This window comes from Pempheris klunzingeri, chromosome 20 (assembly GCF_042242105.1).
Source record: "Pempheris klunzingeri isolate RE-2024b chromosome 20, fPemKlu1.hap1, whole genome shotgun sequence".
Taxonomy (NCBI): Eukaryota; Metazoa; Chordata; class Actinopteri; order Acropomatiformes; family Pempheridae; genus Pempheris; species Pempheris klunzingeri.
The window spans coordinates 8,279,027-8,299,717 of NC_092031.1; the positions used below are offsets into that span (position 1 = coordinate 8,279,027).

A 20,691-nucleotide genomic window follows, 5' to 3' on the forward strand; every position below is an offset into this window, starting at 1 on the left:
GTACTGATGGACAGTTGGCAGTTGTAATAAGCAACAGAGTGTAGCAACGCATCAGCAGAGGTAGTAACACTGAGGATGGCAAGCTAGCTGACATGACCGTAAACAATGCACGATTTATAACATCAAAAAAATAAGCTTTGGAAGGAAATGCCCACGATATCTTTACATACATACATACACGTGTTTTGGTGAGAAATTCTGGATGTGAACAGAACTTTTGCTTGTTTTAAAGAAACATTTAGATTATCACATGTAAACAAACTCCCAAGTTAGCCAATTATTATTATTATGAACAGAGAAGGAACATTTGTACCCAAACTTTATGTTGTAAACATTCATTAAAGTTTACAGATGAACTCTCCAATTAATCTTTGACTTTTTACAATTTTTTGCTACCATACATATTATAACCAATAGAAATGATGGCTGAAACAAAAGAAATGGGACCCAAATTGTAATAAATCAGAATTATCTGTTAATCCTGCTGTAGCAGAGCTCAGATTGGCACTATGTCCCCCCTTTCAGCCTTTCCCTTCCTGCCTGAACCAACAGGCCAGGTGATAAACAGTGCCAGATGTTGCTCGAACTCAGCAGGCAGCGGCAGACAAGAGAAGGGGGAGAAAAAGGGGGGAAGAAGAGGGGAAAATTTCACCCCCACTCTCTCTCCCTCTCCTCTCGTAGCCCTCCCCTCCTCCCCTTTGACAGTGGTTGGAAAATGTGTCTTTGATAGAGAAAAAATATATTTACACTGGGCCCCGAACCGTCCGCCAGCTCCCAGAGGGGCCTGGGAAGGGTGGGGGGGGTTGGAGGTGCAGTGTGGGTGGGGTTTTTGGGGGGACAGGGGCGGGTTCCTCTTGAAGGGCCTGTAAATCCCTGCTGCTGACCAGGCATGACCTCGCATTGCAGATGCATCCTCCAACACCAGGGCCAATGCAGTGGAGAGGTTACTTCCTCTCCTTTGCTACCACCACCGCCATCTCCTCCTCCTCTCCTCCTCCTCCTCCTCCCTCTCCCTCCTCCACAGGAATCAGCTGCAGGGCCCTTTCTTTCATCATCAGGCCAGTTAGAGGTAGAAAATTGCCTTGAGCAATCTGTGCACACTCGTGTTTACTTTGATATTGCTCCCATTCTCTGTGGAGCTTTGTGTGTTTATAGGTGTGCTATCTTTAGTCTGACACACAGGCTGAATTTATTGGATATTAGAAATAATTTGGGAGGTGAGCTGAGAATCTGATTATGAATATCAAAACATATTTATTAGCTGACCCTGATCTGTTTAGTTTCCTACTATGGCAGCTTTCCCATTTTATTATTCGTCTACATCATCCTAATTTCTTATCAGGATATTCCTTGTTCACAAAATGCGTTTATATATTATATTATATTATATTGTGCTTGCATACAGTATATTTTAGTGTTTCTCTGTGCAGTACCAGTATCATTTAGCTCTAGTATACTTAGTGCTGTCAGACCAGATTGTTAAATCTCACAATCTAAGTCGTGAGCGAGAGTTTCAGCGATTTTCCTGTATCACCTTTTTTCAAAAAATGTAAAGTTTTTTCAGCCAGATGACGAGAAACTATGTGAAAATCAGAAAGCGAGTGAGTTGGAGTGAATGAGCGGCAAACCGTGTGTGTGTGTGTGTGTGTGTGTGTGTGTGCGTGCGTCCATAGAAAGGCCCTCATGGTTTGGACGGGGCAGTGGAAAAATATTTTCAGAAAGGGGAGAATGCTGTGAGCAGGTTTTCTTAAAGAAAGGTAGTGGACGTCTTTGGGAAAGAAGGGGGGGTTGAAGGGACCACTGCAGCACTGACAGCCAGATTAGTTTTACTAAGAAAGAAGAGCAAGTGATTAGAAGAAAAAAAAAAAAGAATGGGGGAGAAGTGGTGAGGTGGGAAAGTAAGTCATGTTCTCGGTTAATGAACCACTTTGGTATTTTGCAGCTCTATACTTGCATACTATATGTGCTCGGTCATCTTTAATACTCTTTGGCTCAAGAATCTTTGTGTTAACAGTTTTCTTCTCAATTAGGATGACCACTTGACCTAAGTGGGCCAATTACAAGGTGAAGTCGGTAACAGCCAAAGGAAATATTGGCAGGAAAATGAGCCCACCTGAAGCAGAGACAGGTTCTTCAACTTGCCTGAAGTGCACGTCGACTCGCAGCTCCTGAAAAGAGGCTCTTATTTAGATCCTGCACAGTGTGGGAGGGAGGAAAGTGGGAGAGCTAGAGTTTGTTGTTTTTATTCATAATTTCCAGCCTCTCACATGCCAGTGCCAATAGCAGCATTTGCTGCGGCTGTCTTCAAAATGACTTTTTTTGATCGAATCGCATTTGAGCAGGTGCAACCAGCTGAGCTGTTTGGACGTGGATAACACGTCTCTCTGTGCACGGTTAGTCCAGTGAGTAGTGAGCTGTGATGCAGTTGTACATACGTGTGTATGTGTTTATGTGTGGAAACCCACATAGAGGTAAATAAAGTATCTCAAGGGACTTTCCAGAGGAGTTTGGGTAGCCGGGGGGTGGTGGGGTGGGGTGGGGTGTTATACGCAGCTGCTACAAGTCAGTTGCTATTCAGGAGCTCATTTATTTTAAGCGAGTTTCCATTGCTGTAAATGACTTAAAATGATACTCTAATACATCTAGTGAGTATTTAATTTGCCCACTGATGTCTAACATGACATGATGCATTAGACGGCTGCTGAATTCCCTTGTAACATTGATGCTAACCTTGTAATTTTCTGCCATTGATGATTTACTAGCTTTTTTTTCCCAAAACTGTCAACAGTAGATTTAGTTGTACAGTTGCAGCAGATACCTCAGATGAGTGAAATACAAACTCTATGAGAAAAGATCCTTCCTGACAATACTCAGTGGGCTCAGCACACATTTAGATGATCTGTTTGTAGGATTCCGTCAGTGACAATCACATTCCCTTTAAATTATGATCTGCATGAAACAGATTGCATGCATTCCAAGCCATACACTGCACCATGTGATTTCACTGATTAGCACATTTCCAACCAAATCAGAGGAAATAATCAGCGAAAACACCTGATGCACTTTGTTATCAGGAGAAATGCACCCAAATAGGATCAGGTTTCACCGCGAGCAATTCGAAACCCTCAAATTATAATCACTATAATGGCACTGCTTATTATTCTAACTTTTACCACCACAATGGCAGCTTGCAAAGAACCTAGTCGCTTTGTACTGTATGACTCCACTGCACCTGCTTTGCATGTTCTCCAGCAGGTGGTTTAAAATGTTTTTTCGATAGAATAGCACTCTACAATCAGTACTTGTGAACTGCATCCACCCAGTTTGTGACTTTCCATCCACTTACCATCTGTTGTTTTTAAGTTCAAAATTCAGTGGCGTTTAGGTCCAGCTCCGACCCATCTATCCCTGAGAAAATAAGAATAAGAATAAGACCGCCTTTATTTATCCCGGAGGAAATTGTTGTGCCAGAGTGCGATACAGATACATTAAATAGTCTGTCCCTTTTTTAAAACAAAAAGTACAGATTGAAAAGTACAAATTTGTGAGAAAATTATCATCTCTTTGTATAGTCAGACCTTTTTAATGTTCTTACCAGCCAATTGTTATTCAGACTTTCCACTGGGCAAGTAATGTTGTGTTGTACTGCGGGAGATGTGTCAGACCTGGGAGCAGCCTCGCATGGTTTCACATGAATCAGCACTGTTTATGTTGTTGTCAGTCCAGCTAACAAAAAGCAATGAGCTGAAGGAGGCTGAAGGCTGAAAATACCTGGACGGAGTCGTTTGATTATAGACAGCATTGTGCATGATAAACCGTGAGCTAATTAGCAACCTTATTAACATACTTAGTTGTTGTGTAGATCCACCGCCCAACAGCAAGACAGTGTAACAGAGTTAAATCAGCCAAATGCATTGGGTGCTGGGTTGAATGCGCCCAGGTCACTTGCAGCTACAGCTTTACTTGGCCTCGTATGACCAGTAGTTAATGGTGGCTAATGCTAGCTCATGTTACAAACTTAAGATAGCAACATATTTCTACGAAAGAATCAAAAGTAAAGATCCTCATTAGCGGCAAATTCACCCTGTCACTGTTACAATAACACGGACATCATTATTGTTGATTCATTAAATGTAAAATCTTAACAAGCACTATATGACAGCATAGATCAAAAAATACATCCTCTATAGTTTTTCTGAATAAGTATATAATGGCTTTGTATAGTGTATTGTTCATTTATCAGACCTGACAGGCTAATCTCTGTTTTATGTTGCATTTGTGATGCCAAAGGCTTCTGCAGTGATTATAATGTCGTGTATTTCACACTTTTCACTCTCCACCTCACTCTCTACATGCTGACCACTTTAGAAATCGTTATGTTTTCCTCCTGGTCTTGTCCCCTTTTACCCTGAATAACTGAACTGCCCTGGCCTGCCCTTTGCCCTGACCTCCCTCATGTCCCCCACCCCCCTCTTAACCACTGGCCCCAGCACTGCACTACACAGAAAGGTTGCCATTTCCTGCCCCCACACACTAAACCTGTCATTACTCCAGGCCCACAGACCAGGAATAACTACCTCCAAAACCATGCATGAGTGTTTAAGCATGCCCCCAGTAGCTGTGGTCATGGTATCTGACGGATTCTGCTAAGCCCCAAATCATTTCACCAGGAAAAGGTCCACCTTTCACACAAGCTAGCTACTGGAGCTGAACAAATACCTACAGGAATACAATCCCAATGGTGAAGTCACTTAAATGCCAACCATGTCAAAAATGCAGCAGTCGTGACTGGGTTGGCTTGCTCCAGGAATTGCACTCTTACAATGCCCCAGTAGGGAGGCCGTCTTTCATACGTGAGGACAGTTGAGCAACAGATGAATCCCGTGTTAACGACACCATAATTTCTCCCAAAGTGCCAACAACTTACACAGTCAGCGAGGAACATTCAGACCTGCTTTTTCCTTCCTATAGAGATAGCTAACGATACGACACAATATAAAATCCAGTCTTTCCTTCTTGGAAATCATTATAATGACACAGATTGGATTCATGCAGGCTTTTGAACACTGGCGAAAACACATTGCATGAGCTATTTGTGAATATGAAGGTTTTCATCTCCTCAACTAGTTCAACATATTGACAGGAACAGGTGCTCACGTGGTGACAACCATGTGTTGGTCTTTCTTTGACTCCCCGTTAGGCTGGCATATTCAGAGATCAGACTGAGGGTAAACATGCACAACATTTCATATTATCATTCGTTAAAAGCCTATAGCCATGCCAGAAGCTATGTGAAGTTAGAAATATCTGCTACAGCAGAAAAAAAAAGTTCAATGCTGAAAAATAGAGTGAATGCTGAAGATCACAAGACTAATAAGGCATTTGATGTTTAGCTGGAGGGTGATGCAAGAGCAGCATGGTTTCATACCTTTGAGTTGCCACCCTCATCCTTTATTTGATTTAGTAATTCAAATGCATCTAGTTTGTTATCCTGGTTGGGAAAAGACAGCCCAGCCTTAAAGAACTTTGTAGGCATGAAAAATATGTTATTTTCCTTCTGTATTTTCTGTACCAGAGAATTTGAACAACAACAGCGACAAGTGTGGATGTGATGTACATACTGCTATAGCAGCTTCTGTGTCGAGTGCAGGGATTAAAAAGATTGGATAAATCACTGCTTATTGGCAGCATAAAATAATCCCTTCTCTCAAACATGAACATAATTTCAGACTGAATAATTAATTGAAAAACAATGTGACAATTCAGTGTGATTATTAGGCTAACAGCATGTTGTTGCTTAAATTGGCCGTAATGATGTTTTTATATAAACAATGGACCACATGAATGTGAAAGGTGTTATTTCAGTCATCACCAAACTCTGCAGTTCCCCTCAGCTTTACACTACATAATAACGATTCATTGTTTTTTTGAATAGTCAATTGTTTTCTAATTCATTCTCCATATCAGTTTTATAAGGTGAAAATATTATTTATCACCATTGTGTTCAAAGCTTGTTTTTCGCCACCTGCAAGTGGCCAAAAAATCTGTTATTGCAGGTTCATATTTAAAGTATTTACCCTATTTCATGATGGCTGTTTCAGGACATGTCTACATGGCTCCAGGTTTGTCCAAGTTGTTCTTCGTCTGTCTCAGGTGTCAGCTGTGCTTTGAGCATAGCATAATGATAATACATACATACATACATACATACATACATATTGTTAGTATGTTGAAATTTTGGTGTCTTCATGTCATTAGGTGGAATCATCATTCTTTAGGTTCACTGGGATCCTTGAATGTCTGTAACAAATTTAATGGCAATACATCAAAAAATTTCCCCCTGGACCAAAGTGTAGTGCGGCTAACAAACAACATGGACTCCACAGCAGCTCTGTGGCTTGCTCATGAGAAAAAAAAATCAATCATCCATCAATACATTTGCTTCCTATTACCACCACTACTAAAAGCCATCTATGGCCAAGAGTATGAATTTGATTAGAAGAACTCCAGTGGGTTTTGAAATATCGAATGCCTGATTATTTGTAGCATGCAGACATACCATTTTAATGCCCTAGTGTTGAGTTTGCATGCACAAGATATTATGATAGCTCAGTAAGTGATTGATTCACAATGGGAGTCTCCATGTGCTCTGTTGCCAGGCATGTGCATGTACAGAATGTACCATAATGCGTGTGGTTAATGTGGGCAGATATTCCAGTCTCTGTGTAGGCTAAGTTGATGAGCCCTGTCTCCTTCTGTGGCTTTTGTAATCTCTGCTCACTAGACACGTGATGTATTTCTGCTTGTCTTTCTGTCTGAGAAATGGGCCTTTTCTAGTCAAACGCCTTTTGACCATTGATTATACAGTACATTCCTTCTTTAGTTCCCCATTTTTTGGTGCTTTTTGACTCGAGCTGTTAAACACTCAGTTTAGATATGAAAGGGAGGTTAAATCTATATTGTGATAGAGATCAGAATCCACTAAAGACTTTGCTTGTGACGTCATAAGAAAGTAGCTTAACTTTTCACAATTTTCAAGCCCTTTGCTGGATGTACAGAGTGGTTAATGGCAGATCTGCATATACAATATGCGGATTGACACAGCTTGCCCCTAAAATCCACCTCAACTCAACTCGACTTCATGATTTAATCAGCATAATATGGCTGAGCGACTGGAAAAAGACAGACAGAGGATTGGAATCTGTAGAAACCATTAACATAAAGGCATCTTTTCTGCCCCTCCTCTCACTGGCTGCTACATGGCTTCACTGCTACTTTAAAAAAGGCATTTTGGGCACCATCTTGATCCATAAAGATCAGCTCTGCAGCTTGAAGCCAGATGATATATAACTTGCTGGCCAACCTGGCAGTCGGCAGACTGGATGGATGGGCGGGTTTTCAGAAAAATGGCATTGCATGTATAACAACATGCATAAGCTGGCTAGGTTCATGAAACCTGGAGGAATATATAAGAAATATGTCCACATTTGAACGTGCAATTTTATAGAAGTAGACACAATGAAAAGAGAGACTGCTGATAGGATCTTTCACCAGTAAATTGAAGATGGAGAGTTAAACAAGAGAACTAAGATTCGATGATGCAAGTCCATAATGAAATATTGCGAGATAACATCTGGAGAATTTCTAAGCTGAGGGTAAACAATGTTTTGCCTCAGCAGGGTATTGCAACACAAACATTGGCCAATATGTTTGAAGAAATGTAGAGTAAAATTACATTTTTCATGTCGGCCCCGCTGTTGAGTGTGTTACTTTGGTGTTTTATAGAGTTACTTAGGATCCAGCACACAATTTCTGTTATGCACAATAACACAAGCTAGCTGACTGTGGCAGTGGTAGACCAGCAACACGAGGTTTTGCGACGTTTTGCTAGTGAAGTCATGGAATGGCTTTGAAGAGAGCGATGCTACGGCTGTTTTCGGTGAAACAAAAAGGACCTTAGGTCCATCTCTGTAAGGATCCTTTCTATTTTGTTGACAGACAAGAAACAATCTGAGCCTGTCAAGGTAAAAAGCATTTTTAGTGGAACGTATTTGCCCCAAAGGATTACATTGCAACCACTGTCCACCAGCTGTTTGCGCCTGCTGGCTGAAGTGATCTACTGTACCAATTCCAAAATGATCGAGCAGTAATTTTGAACACAAAAAAAAAAATATATATATATATATATATATAAACATCTTTAACCTTTTGGAAAGGCCAGAGTAATGCATCTTAGTGAAGATGAGTGAGATTCATTGCAAGTCTTATGTGCACATGCATACTGATGTACAGACTGGCAGAGGAAAAAATGGTGCAGTGTTATTTTTAAGCATTCTTTAATTTAAATATCTTGCACACTGTCCCATTATCATTCAAGTTATAAATATAACATCTGTTAGCTTTAGCAACAAAAAGTCAGCCTAGATAGAAAATAGTTCCATAACTTGCAGTTGGGCCCTGGTTTGGATCCACTTAATGAACCTGCCTGAAAATCAGCATGTATACTTGACTTTGAGTTGTCTGTACATTGAGTCAAAGAGCCATGTGTAGGCTGCCTGTCCACTCTAGACAGGTTGGGGTTTGGTTTAGGATTTGGGTGGGAGGTGTTCTTGCAGGATCTGATGAATGGCTGCTTGTGCAGACCTGGGTGGGAAGGCCAATATGGATTGGCCTTTTTACCTCAGCAACCCCATCAGCTGGTAATTGGCACCATATGTCAAGCAGACGGACCTCCTCATAATGTGCCCTTCTCACTTCAGTTCTCTCCCATATGAGCCCACAGAACGGTCAGCCTCCAACACTTGTCTGCTGTGATCCTGGGATTAAACTGTAGCGCTCCCCCAAATAGCCCTATGCTACTTTTTTTTTTATAGATGAGATATACTAAATTTTATTTTTGAATAATATCAGTATGGTAAATTTAAATGACTAGAATTACAAAAAACATATAGTTTATAGAGATACCAGAGAGACATTTGGTTTTAAGGCTCAATATTTTCGCTTTTATAAATATTTACATTAGGATATCAAGATCCTCTTAAAATTATTTTCATTGACATTTCATGTCCTCAGACACTAAAAAAATTTTGTTTCCTGCCATAAAATATCCCCATGACCATGAATTTACATTAACAAATGTCCACCCACAGCTTAGAAATCTTCCCAAGCTTAGATATAGTTGACAATAAACCAAGAAATGGCTGAACATCTCTTGTTAACATGCAAATTGTAGTTTTAAAATGTAGTTTCTTGAGTTGGCAGTAATCTGTCATCCAGAAACCAAAAACAAGAAACCCCAGCTGTGAGTAAAGACAACAAACTAGCTTTTTTGTTTTCACACCAGTTGACGTCTTCATGTACTGAATCAGCTGAATGAACTTCTAATTGGAGAGCTCTCTCTTAGTGACTGCCTCAGCTGCTCATTCAACACGCTCAGCTGGCTCAATGGTTGTCAGTAAGAGTAGATTAGTGCCCGACACCCCACAAAAACTACGAGCAGTGGGCCATCCCAATAGCAGTGCCGCAGAAGATGATAGATGAGCGGGCTTGGTGTGTACAGGGCTGTAACTGGGCACTCACTGTATGATAATAACAGCTGATTGAGGCATTCCAGACAAATGTCAGGGGGAAAAAAGCAGCTGACATACCCAATAGTTGCTTTCCTAATCCTCCAGTCTGGGGCGTCCAGATCATATTAAATGTATTTTACATACATACATATCTGATGTACCTTGTCACTGCCTTTTTGGTGTGAGAGGCCTATGAGATGTCAGTGCTGTCATTGCTTGTTCCACACATCTGAGAGATTCAGTGGCAGAGCTTGACATGAATTGCGAGCGCCCTCAAACACACTGGTGAGCAAAATGCCAGTGCATTGATAAAATAGTAGCAGTTGCTAACTAGCGATTGACTGAAATCCTTGTTAGTGTGTGTGTGGACGGAGAGGGGTCGGGGTTCACATCCCCATGGTGAGTTCAGGCTGTAGATAAACGTGATTGTGTAAATTATGAGCACTCATCATCGTCACCTGGTCTTTGGTTGTATGCAGTCAGGACAACAGGATGAGATTTTCACATTGACCTGTTAACCTTTTTACATCTAGAACATCTGGAACCTTGTGAAACACAGTAACCCTGTTTACACAAGACATGGGCACGGGTTAGGCGGTATGTCTCATAAGTGGGTGGTGTTTATCTTTAATACACCTACACCTGCAAGCTGCAGGCTGTGACGCTTATCCGGGGGTTATTGCGAACTTTTGTCTGAACCTCGTCTGACGTGTTTGAATTAGGCAGAGATAGTAGAAACAGTTGCCCGGAGCAGTTTTAAATCGCACACAAACAGATACCAACTGCATTTATTTTCTTTCTGCAAAATATTTTGTTCCCTCTAAAATCAGTTTAGGTTGAATGGAAATAGATTTTTACATTGGAACTAAGTTTTTGATTACCTGAAGCAAGTTTACCAGGGAAAAAGACTCGAGCTTAAATCTAATGTAGTTCAAATCAGCCCTTTTATACAAGCCTGATTAGTTCCACATTGGTGTGACTCACAAAAAATATGCACTGTATAGTTCTGGGATTCTTTTCATGAACAACTAAACCCAGTTTTGAAATTTAAGAATCTCTATCACTCAAACAAATTGAAAACTTGAACATGGCTCTCAAACTAGGCAGATCATCCCAAATCTTAACTGCATGTGGCTGCATTGCATTTTAGAAACAAAGTGTCTTCTCCCCAGCAGCCACATGTAGATTTGCCAAAGTGTTCAGTGTCATGCAGCATATTGAATTCCAGTTTGCAAGATTTTTTTGTATACTAAGGAAATACACTCATAAGCTTTCTTGCCGAAAACTGGCAACTAATATCTGGGCACTTTGTATGAAGCTAGAGACAGAAGGCAATTAGCTTAGCTTAGCATAAAGACTGTTAGCAGGGGGAAACAGCTGGAGATGTAGTCTGTTAAATATTGAGCTTCAGAGGTTCATAGACATATTTTTTACCTTTTAGACGGATCCAGGCGAGTTGCTTCCTACTGCTTTTCACCTTTTTGCCAAGCTAAGCTAGCCAGCTTTTTTATTGAACAGATTGATATTAGTGGTATCCATCTTCTCATAGAACCGCGAGTAAGAACCTAATTATGTGTATTTCCTGAAACGTAGCACTATTCTTTTATATACTTTGACGAGTGAATTTCACACTTCAGAGATGTGAGCATCTCTGGCTGAAATAAACTATATAAACCAATAAAACATTTCCAATCTGAAGTGCTTGTATTATGGAGGGATAGTTAACGTTTTTCCAGCTCTCTCGTTTGCATTTGTGCAGTGATAACATGCTTCCACCTTTCCTCGCTTAGAGTTCTGCTCAGCCATCCAGCATTCCTGTATTTTCTCAACAATTATATGTGTTCTGTGTTTGGCCTGCCTCTCGTCTCACTCAGGGCCGAGCAGAGCTGAGGACCTTCATCATCACACCTCTGCGGTTGGCTGAATTATGGCTTTTATCTTTGATAACAAGTGAGGACTGACCAGACATCTCATCCTTTTGTTCTGAAAGGCCAGGCGAGATGAGAGGATGCTGCTTTTTCCCCTCTCTTCTGTTTTGCCAGCTCAGCAGAAAAAATTCTTCTCCATCTTTAAAAAAAAGATTATGAAAAGATTTTCATTTATTCTCTAGACTTTTTTTTTTTTTAGCTTGTCAAAACAAAATGCTGAAAAGGTTTCAAACTTTCAAGGGGATTTTACATGGAATGGAAGAAATAAACTCTGTGTCTTCACCACATTTTTCCCAACATTGTTTTCTGAAGGAATTTCTGCAGGAGAGGCTGCTCAACCACACATACAGCTCAGTCGATACACAGATGGCAGGCAGGCACAGAATTAGGGCCCCTGTAGATTGTAGAGGTGTGAATTATGTAATCTTTGCAAACTGATCTGACTGCGTGTGTGTATGTGTGTGTGTGTGTGTGTGTGTGTGTTACGAGCTCGATATTTGGCCGTGGTTTGTGCACAGGTAGCTGCTAGGCTTTCCACTGTGAACCTTCAGTCTAAGAGATGAAAATGCTGAAAGCCCCCAGGGGTAGCAGGGCGCACAGGGTGAACAGGTCCACCATCGCTCACCTGCTCTGCCACAGTGGTCGATGTTAACCGAGAGAGATTAGACAAAGTGGCATGTGTGTATGCTTTCTTTCTTCCTCTGTGTCTTGGGAGAGTTGATAGACAACAGACAGCACATCCATTGTTTGCCTAGGTGTAGTTTCTCCTCTGCTCTGCTGCAGATGCTTGGAAAACTAGGATCCAACCACGGCTGTTTGGGAATGGACAGGAAACCCTGCTCATTCCCCCTCGCTCTCTGTTGCGTCATTCAACCCTGGAATGATCGTATTATGGTGCACTGTGCACATTTCAAATCACCCTGAGTGCTAGCCCACCCACTTGGTAAACTTTTATTATTCTTTGTGTAGCCCCCTCAGTGTCGTATACTACCCTTTTATGGTGCAAATTGTGAGCCGATAACATTTTAAGCCTATTTTATCCATCAGAAACACAGACTGTGACAGTAGGTTGTTGTGTGCATCATAACAAGATTCTGTGTTTGCCAGAGTGTCTGAAGAACTGCTATTATGCTATACTTCGTCCCTGCTTGTTACTCTCTCTTAAGCCCAATTGACACGATATGCAGTCCAGCATGCACATCGCACCCCGCCACACAAACACACAGCTGGATGGCAGACCTTTTCACTTGATGCCTGGAAGTGCTCACAGCTCTAAGCAATCAGAGGAAAAGAAAAAAAAAAAAGAAGTAGGGGAAAAGAAGGGAAAACATCTCAACACTCCACACACTGATGAAAGCCCGTCTGCATGCACCTCAGTGCTGATCACAGCCTGTAATTGAGAGCAACCAATTACCAACCTTACTTTGTGTGCAGTGCCATGTCATAGTGCTGTTGCAGAGCTGCCGTACTGTTACTGCTTTGCTAGGCTGCATCATAGAATGTATATAAAGGTCTTTACAAACAGTATATGAGGTACAAACTTGGACATTTTTCATTTATGCATCTAATATTTATTTGAAGTGACATTTTATATGGATTTTTTAAGATCTCTCTCTCCTGCAGACAGTGAACTAGTTGTGTGAGAGTACTTTATTCTTGCCTCTTTTTTCATTTTAAGTGAATCATAGGATGATAGCACACTGAAGATAATTGCACTTTTCTAGTGTTTCTAACCATAGGGCTTCCCTTGTAATTTTAGATTATTCAGTAATTACCCCAGAAGAACCATGTAAATATAGTGCTGATTGATAGAACAGTGGAGATAAAGGGTATTTGTAAGCACAGGCAGTAAATACCAGGGTGCACTGTGGGTGAAATTGTACGATGAGTGTCAGTTTTGGTAGATGGTTTACCAACTGAACTCCTAAATATCAGAACTGCAATCTTCCACCATGTTTGTTCGAAAATAAAAGAGGAGAGGAGATGAAAGAAAATAATGAGTGGATGGTCAGCCTGTGGAGCCAGTAATTCATTTTTTTTTATCTATATCAAGTATATGACGCACAACTTGAATTTCTTTAGACACGAGGTAAGAGCACGAGTAAATGAGCAGGATGGATGTAATTCATCACAACATAATGTGTTGTCAACAAGTGTTACTGTTGAAGTTTATATTTTCCTACACTTCTATTTGAGTGCTCAGTCTGTGGGGACTCGGCTTGGGAACCAGAAGGTCGCCGATTCAAGTCCAGCATACACCAAAGTGCAAAGCATTGGTTGCTGGAGAGGTGACGGTTCACCTCCTCCCTAGAGCAAGACACCGAACACACACATGCACATACAATAATAGAGTTTTATTATTATTTTATAATTATTTAAGTAATAATTCTTCTGTATTGCCACATGTAACCCTGTATTTAGCTAAATGTTTTTATCGTTAATACTGAATCACGTTTAGCACATAGCTGTCATAGTTGGCACATAGCTCAAATCAGAGCTAAAAGGAGAGGGAATATTACACTTACTTTCAATACGTGGACAGAAGCACAACTCTTATGAATAGTAATGTTGCTTTGTATCATTGGATATGTAAATAAGGAAGTGTTTATCTGCACATCATCCGTAAAAACTGTATAAGCTCTACGTGTAAGTGTGTATGTGATTTTGTTTGTTGTGAAATAAGCGACACTAGAGGCTTGGCGACATAATGACTACTTTCAAGACGGTTCATCCAAACTAGCTTTCTCTTAGCTTGCTCGGTAATTTGGTTGCTAACGGGACACATGGTTAAATGAAAAGATATATTTATACCACTGGCTGCCTCTTCAACTCTTAAAATCATTCTGTTGTGGAGCATTTCAGACTCCAACAGACAAGAGTGGGTTAAAAGTAGTCTCCATTCCCTCAAAGGTCAGCACTGTTAAGGCGGAGGATTATTGGTGTGCAGTGTGCATTCATGTCTGAAAGTTTACCAAAACTGACACAGATTTAAATTGAAATGATTAGATATTCGTTTTTTTTTTTATTGTGTACTTCCAATCCATCTTGTTTTTACTCACTGAGTTTCATTATATTTCTTGTTTCATAAATGTTTTTATGAAATCCCATTGAGTCAGGTGCATTGAAAAAGCAACACCCTGCAACTTTATCATCAGACTGAAATATGAGTTTTTGGGAGCGTATAACCACCAAGGTTATCACTAAATTACTGTGGCCGTTGCTTTTTAATATTTTTTTTCCTAACGTGATTGGAGGAAAGAGCGTATTGATGTGACTTAGTTAATAGTTTCTGTCTTTTGTTTTTTTGTGTATTGTAATAGATAAATCAAAGCTGTTGATGGGTGACTGATAATTTGTGTTTGCTACTGTGCCTGCACTTTAGAGGACAGAGACCCTCTGTTGGTGGGGCTGGTGGCCTGAGGGAGACTAAGATAAACAATATTATGTTGGCGCTGAGCGGAAATAGTGTCCATGTATGCACGAGTGGTGGGGGTGTTGAGGGGCTATAGGTGAAATGCAGTGCAGGAATGAGGATGTTATATAAGCTGAAAACACAGCTGGTTTCAGTAATAAGAGTAATATGAAAAACTAGAGTGATTCGTTGGGTCACACAAGAAGATATAAACTGCGTGGGTGCGCTTTATCAATTTCTTTTTTGCTCTTAAATGCAATGGAACAGCTTTGGCTCCTGCCACTCTTGGTTGCCCACAGTCATCTTTTTTTAACGCTGTTAAAATGTTCAAAACAGTTTCCATTATTCCAGATAACTTTTGATTGAGTTCAATATATCGGGCATCCTTGGTGAAAATCTGTGTTCTCTGAGTGCTTTCAACTTCAAAAACAAGTGACAAGATATTAAACACAAGCGCATGTAATACACCTTCAAACTCTGTTCCTCCATCAAAGCATTTTAAATGTCAAGGAAGACCCACATTGCCAAACACATATAGGAGGCAATTAGTGACACTGAACTAGCTACAGTACAGGAGAGACATCCTGCCCAGCTTTTGATACTCAACACAGTTAATGTAAAAAAAAAAACATGTACGCTACTGATAAACTGCCTGTTTGTTATGCCCTTTGATGCCAGAGTAGCTTTGTTTACCTTCTTTCTCAGATCAAAAGTGGTAAGACGGAGAAGGAATGTCAGCAACTGCTGCTGAGGAGCCTGCAGTGCCTGGAGCGCTACATTTACCTCATCCTCTTCAACACATACCTGCATCTAGAGAAAAAAAACTCGTGGCAGCGCTCCTTCGCTCTCTGGATGGAACAGGTACACTTCTATTGTTTTCTACTCTTCTCTGTCTCACTGTGATATTCATATACATATGCATTTTATATATAGTATTTTCACTTGATTTCCTTGATGCAGATAAAATACAGATGGCAATGACAGGTAATATGATGAAGTTAGACTCAACCACAAGAACAAATGCTTGTTTTATATTACGCCACTGAATTAATTGGCTTGTTCCATGGCTGTAGACTCATTCCAAATCCAGAGTTGGAAATGTCAAGTCAGTCAATGTCATGAGCTTTAAGCTGAATTGTCCTAAATATTAAAAAACCTGCGCAACCTGAGCCATCTGCACATCAAATATTAGCTGTATTAAATAAGTCTTAGGTTGCCTTCGGGCCCTATGCTAGTGGCCTTTGAGACTAATTTGCACTTTGTCAATTGCCTCTCCATACATGTAAGTTTTTGCTGGTTATTGCATTGTTGTTAAAATCGTGGCGAGGGAGCAAGTCTTTAGTTTCCCACAATGCTATGTGTCAATAGCTTGGCAGAAGAAAAACATAAACAGGAGATCGGAGACTATATTCTTTTTCTTTTTTTTTTTTTTTTCACACTCCGGTTACCAGAGTTTCATTTGGTTTTGCGTCCAGGAATTTACAAGCTGGTTCTGGTTCTATTGTGGTCTGGTTCTTCACACACTGAACTTCATAATGTCTCGACTCTGTGTTTTTGTTGGTACATTAATCGTTTGGCCAGCTGCTCCCCTACAGTAAAGCCGAGAATTTATGTGCATTCCAAACAAATGAGTAGTCTGTAAGTGGTACCCAACACGCACACACCAACACACACACACACACACACACACACACTGCAATTAAAATGTATGTTGCAAAATGTTGAAATCACATGGTGGTAAAAAAAACAAGCAGTTTGGAGGGTTGACAAAACAAATTCAGTGTGATCAGTCAAAGCTGCAGCGCACAGAGCAGATTTTAAATGTAAATAAATAATAAATCTGCATTATATCATTCAAATTTCATTTTTTTTGCATTTGGTTTCAGTTAAAAGGTGTTAGCTGTCTTGTTTTTATCCCAGCTTTAGCACTGAGGCTCAGCAAAACCTCTTAAATCTGATCTGATTTTTATAGAAGTAGCATATTTCCACCACATGGCAAGCATCTGCAGCAATTTAACTATGTTTTTTCCTTTAGGCTGAATGTTGAAAGCTTTATGTTTGTAGCCTCAACGTGTCAGAATGGAGTGTCTAAAACTTATGCTAATAGCAAACAAACAAGCCTCGATGATCACTTGGACCTCAGTCTGAAACTTTGCAGCCATTTTCTATTCTTATTTGCAAGCAGACGGCCTAGAGAGACACGGCTAAGAGCCTGGAATGTTTGAAAATCATTGAATCCTTCTTTGTCTTTATTGAGGTGGAATAAACTCAAAGAAAAAAACGCGGAATTCCAAAATAGACTGGAACAAAAGCTGTGAAAACAATTGTCACAGAAATATGCGCAGTCAATCGGGGCAGATTCTTCCTGTTATGAATAGCAAATATATGTGGTGCATCAGAGTGACTCTAATGGCCCAGTTATGCCATGAGAAAATACAGGCGTGCACACGAGGAAAAGGAACGCTTTGCTGTAAATCGGGCAGCAGAAAACATACATAACATTATAACGAAATATTAAAACGTCATTGCCAGGATACAGTCTTCCACATAGTGGTGTGATTCAGTCAGTAAGTAAGTCAGTAAAGGTATTTTTTTCGAAAATTGATATTTCGCTCAAAAACAATGACATATCGACTTATTTGTTTTTGGAGTATTTGTTTTTGGCTTTCTTGGACATAGACAGTGAAGGTAGAAACGAAACAGGGGAGAGAGAGAGAGACGGCGGTATAACTTGAAACAAAGGTTGCTTCCTGAAATCGAACCGGCGACGTTTGCAACCATGCGGTCATGTAGCACGTGCTGTAATTACTCGGCTACCAAGGCGCTCCGACATATCAAACTTATCAGTTAACAGTTGCTTATTTACACATCCAGCATTTATGAAGCCCAATTATCATTCATTTGGCGTGGTGTTTGTGGACACCTGATGAATCTAAGTCCAATATTCACTTTCTTTTAGCTCTGTTTTTGGTCTCTACCTACTCCTTAGGGAAATTTCTGGCTGTTTAGCTGCTGAATGCTCAACTAAGTTCCCCAGCTAGTAGCTCCACTTGTCTGTCTGCCATTTGGCACAGAGCAGGTCGTGTACAGTGGTGTAAAAAGCAGTGAGATTCTTCACATTGTCAGTTGAAAATTTGACTGTAAATGTTGCTGTTAACATTTCTTTATATGTGTAAGACGGTATTTAGTCTGGTGTTAATACAAATTGTATACAAATTATACTCTTGACCGTCTTCCAGAAATTGCTTTTTAACGAGGGAACAATTTCACCTACACTTTTTTGGAACTTAATGGTACACTGTGAAGGAAAGGGAAAAGTTTTGGCTATTACTCAGCCACCACTTGAAAGCAGCTCACTAAAGTAATTTACATGGAAGTGATTTTAGTTGAGATCTACTAAAACTATTTCAAGTGCTAAATTGTGCTTTTTCTGCCTTTTCAAACATGAGTCATCCACTCAGTGTGTGGCCAACTGCAACTGCTGAAAATCCTAACCCCACACACTAAAGCTTGTCCTCTGATTAACACAAAGTACTACACTACTACACTTTTTGAACAGTTTGTACAGTCATAGTTCACCACATTTGACTGGCAAGTTCTCCTGCAGTTCTAATGCATTTCTAAGCCTAAATGACCATAATAGCTGATAGCTGTGTGTGAGTGTGAGTGTGTGTGTGTGTGTGTGTCTATATATATATATTGTATACACATGTCTTATGATACACTTTCAACTCACAATTTTCTGGCAATTCTCCTGCATATCCTGTAACTCTCTGGGCCATGTCTGTGGTGGAATGACAAAAATGACCCAGCGTGTCCCTTTAGTGCTGTTTGCTGTGTGCTGTGCTGTCTGCTCTCACCTCCCTGGTCACTGGGAAAGTCTGGAGGGAAACCAGGCCAGTATATTACAGTCATCCATCAGCTGCACAGAGAGCGATTCAGGTGGCACCACAATATATCAAATGAGCCCTTTTCACTTGGGATGCCTGACATGACTCTTGTTGTACTGATGGAATTAGTGCCATGGAATTGTATTGAATTCATCAAGTCAGCAGGTTATCATGCTGGCAGTTTTAAGTTTGTTTTGTTCTCTCTGCCACTGAGGTGAGTAACAGCCGCAGTACAGTAAATTACAGTAATTACAGTAAACACCAGACAAAAAGTTCTCCGTGGCCAGCAGAGTTTGAGAGAGTTTGGTTGTGGAGACTTGAGCATGGAGCTGGAGATGTGTGACAAGCCCTAAAGTCTCTACTCACTTTAATTAAACTACTGACTGAAGTTTAATTAACATCTAACTAGTCTGCTGACTATAGCACAGTTTGCCCAGGCCACATACTGTAGCTGATGACACTTCAGATGATCACATCTCTGTCATCGGCCACAGAGTGCAGTGTTAATGTGCTGGAAACCTGCTGGGGGTGCTCGGCCACTGTGGGCTGAAACTCCTGTGAACTCATCAAATTCACAGTAGCTCACTTTGGACTGAGCTGCTACTTAAAATCCAGTTTCCTCAGTGACTGGTCATCTAACAGCATAATTTACTCTAACTTTATTTCAGTTTTTTAAAGCTTTTTATAACAATTTGCAGTGAAAGATATCTGAACTTGTAGCACACAAACCATCAATAATTTCTTAATTTTCACTTTTTCTTGGTAACTTTCTCTCCGCCGCTTACATTTTTATGCTTCATATCTGCTCTGAACATGGTCACAGTGTCAGAGCAAGTGTAAAATCAACTTTGTACAGGGAAGGTCCTGCATTAATTTCTTTTCTCCTTTGTGTTTTCAATAGAATCTTTAAATTTATTTTCATTTTCTGAAGCAGCAAGAGCAGCTCGTCTTCACAGACCAGTCACGGCAGGTCTAGACACTGATTGACAGGAGATCTCTGGGAAGTGCAGTGCAAATGCAACACAGAACTGTTGAGTGCAAAATGCTTCCAAACATACCATTAAGATAAATTGAATTTCTTCTTTGGGCCAAAATGTCCAGCAGATGCATTGTACCCACAAACCGTAGCAATTGACTTATACCAGTCAGGCCCAGTGAGGTTGCTGTGGAAACCGCCCTTTGACAGTAGGTTTAGAATTAGGTGTCGTCTTAAAGAGAGCTTTATTCTGATTGATGAGCCCATGAGAGACTCGCAGGAAGAACATTGAGAGCTGTGAAAGGAACGCATGTAGACATTCAAGTATCCAAATGTCTTGTCTCCTCACTCTGTCTTCATTGATCATGTGGTGTGCTCTCTTTATTGTGTGAGAATGCAGGGATGTGGATCTCACACAAACCATCCCCACTTTTTTCTAAAAGTGAAACTACTGTCTGCTGATTTCAGTTTCAACTGCCGACAGTCTCGCTAAATTATTAGTACAATAGAATTAAAACTCGCTGAATGTTCCTGCTAAAACCGTTCAGACTTTTAAGCACCTTTTCCACGACCAACTTGCTGTTTAAGGAACATTTAATTAAAGGGAGCAATCTCTAAAAGTAATAGTCAAATGCAAATATAGTGCAGGAAAGTCTTGTGACATATAATAGAATTTGCCCCCACCACCATCAGTATTGTAATGTGTTCACTCGCCCGGTTGCAGCAGAAACTGGCAGCAGCCCAACCAATCTGACCCAATCAACCTGAGGGCACAATCATTAGCCTATCATCAGTGACCGTGGCAGGATCATTAATGACAAACTGTGATGCCAGAGGCAGCAGTTGGGGGTCATCGTCCATCCCTGGTCATGCATTTGGAGCCATGGTTATACAACCTGCCAGATCTGAGCATTAC

The 20,691-nt window shown here is 40.6% G+C and overlaps 1 protein-coding gene across 5 annotated transcripts in view; it reads left to right on the top strand.

The window, feature by feature from the left end:
- pald1a (phosphatase domain containing paladin 1a) overlaps positions 1–20,691 on the top strand; it is a 50,233-nt gene that overhangs the window by 22,458 nt on the left and 7,084 nt on the right. For all 5 annotated transcript variants that reach the window (XM_070852149.1, XM_070852148.1, XM_070852146.1 and 2 more), the window contains one exon: positions 15,615–15,770. In XM_070852149.1, coding sequence (XP_070708250.1) covers positions 15,615–15,770 — 156 coding nt within the window. The remainder of the gene's footprint in view (positions 1–15,614; positions 15,771–20,691) is intronic.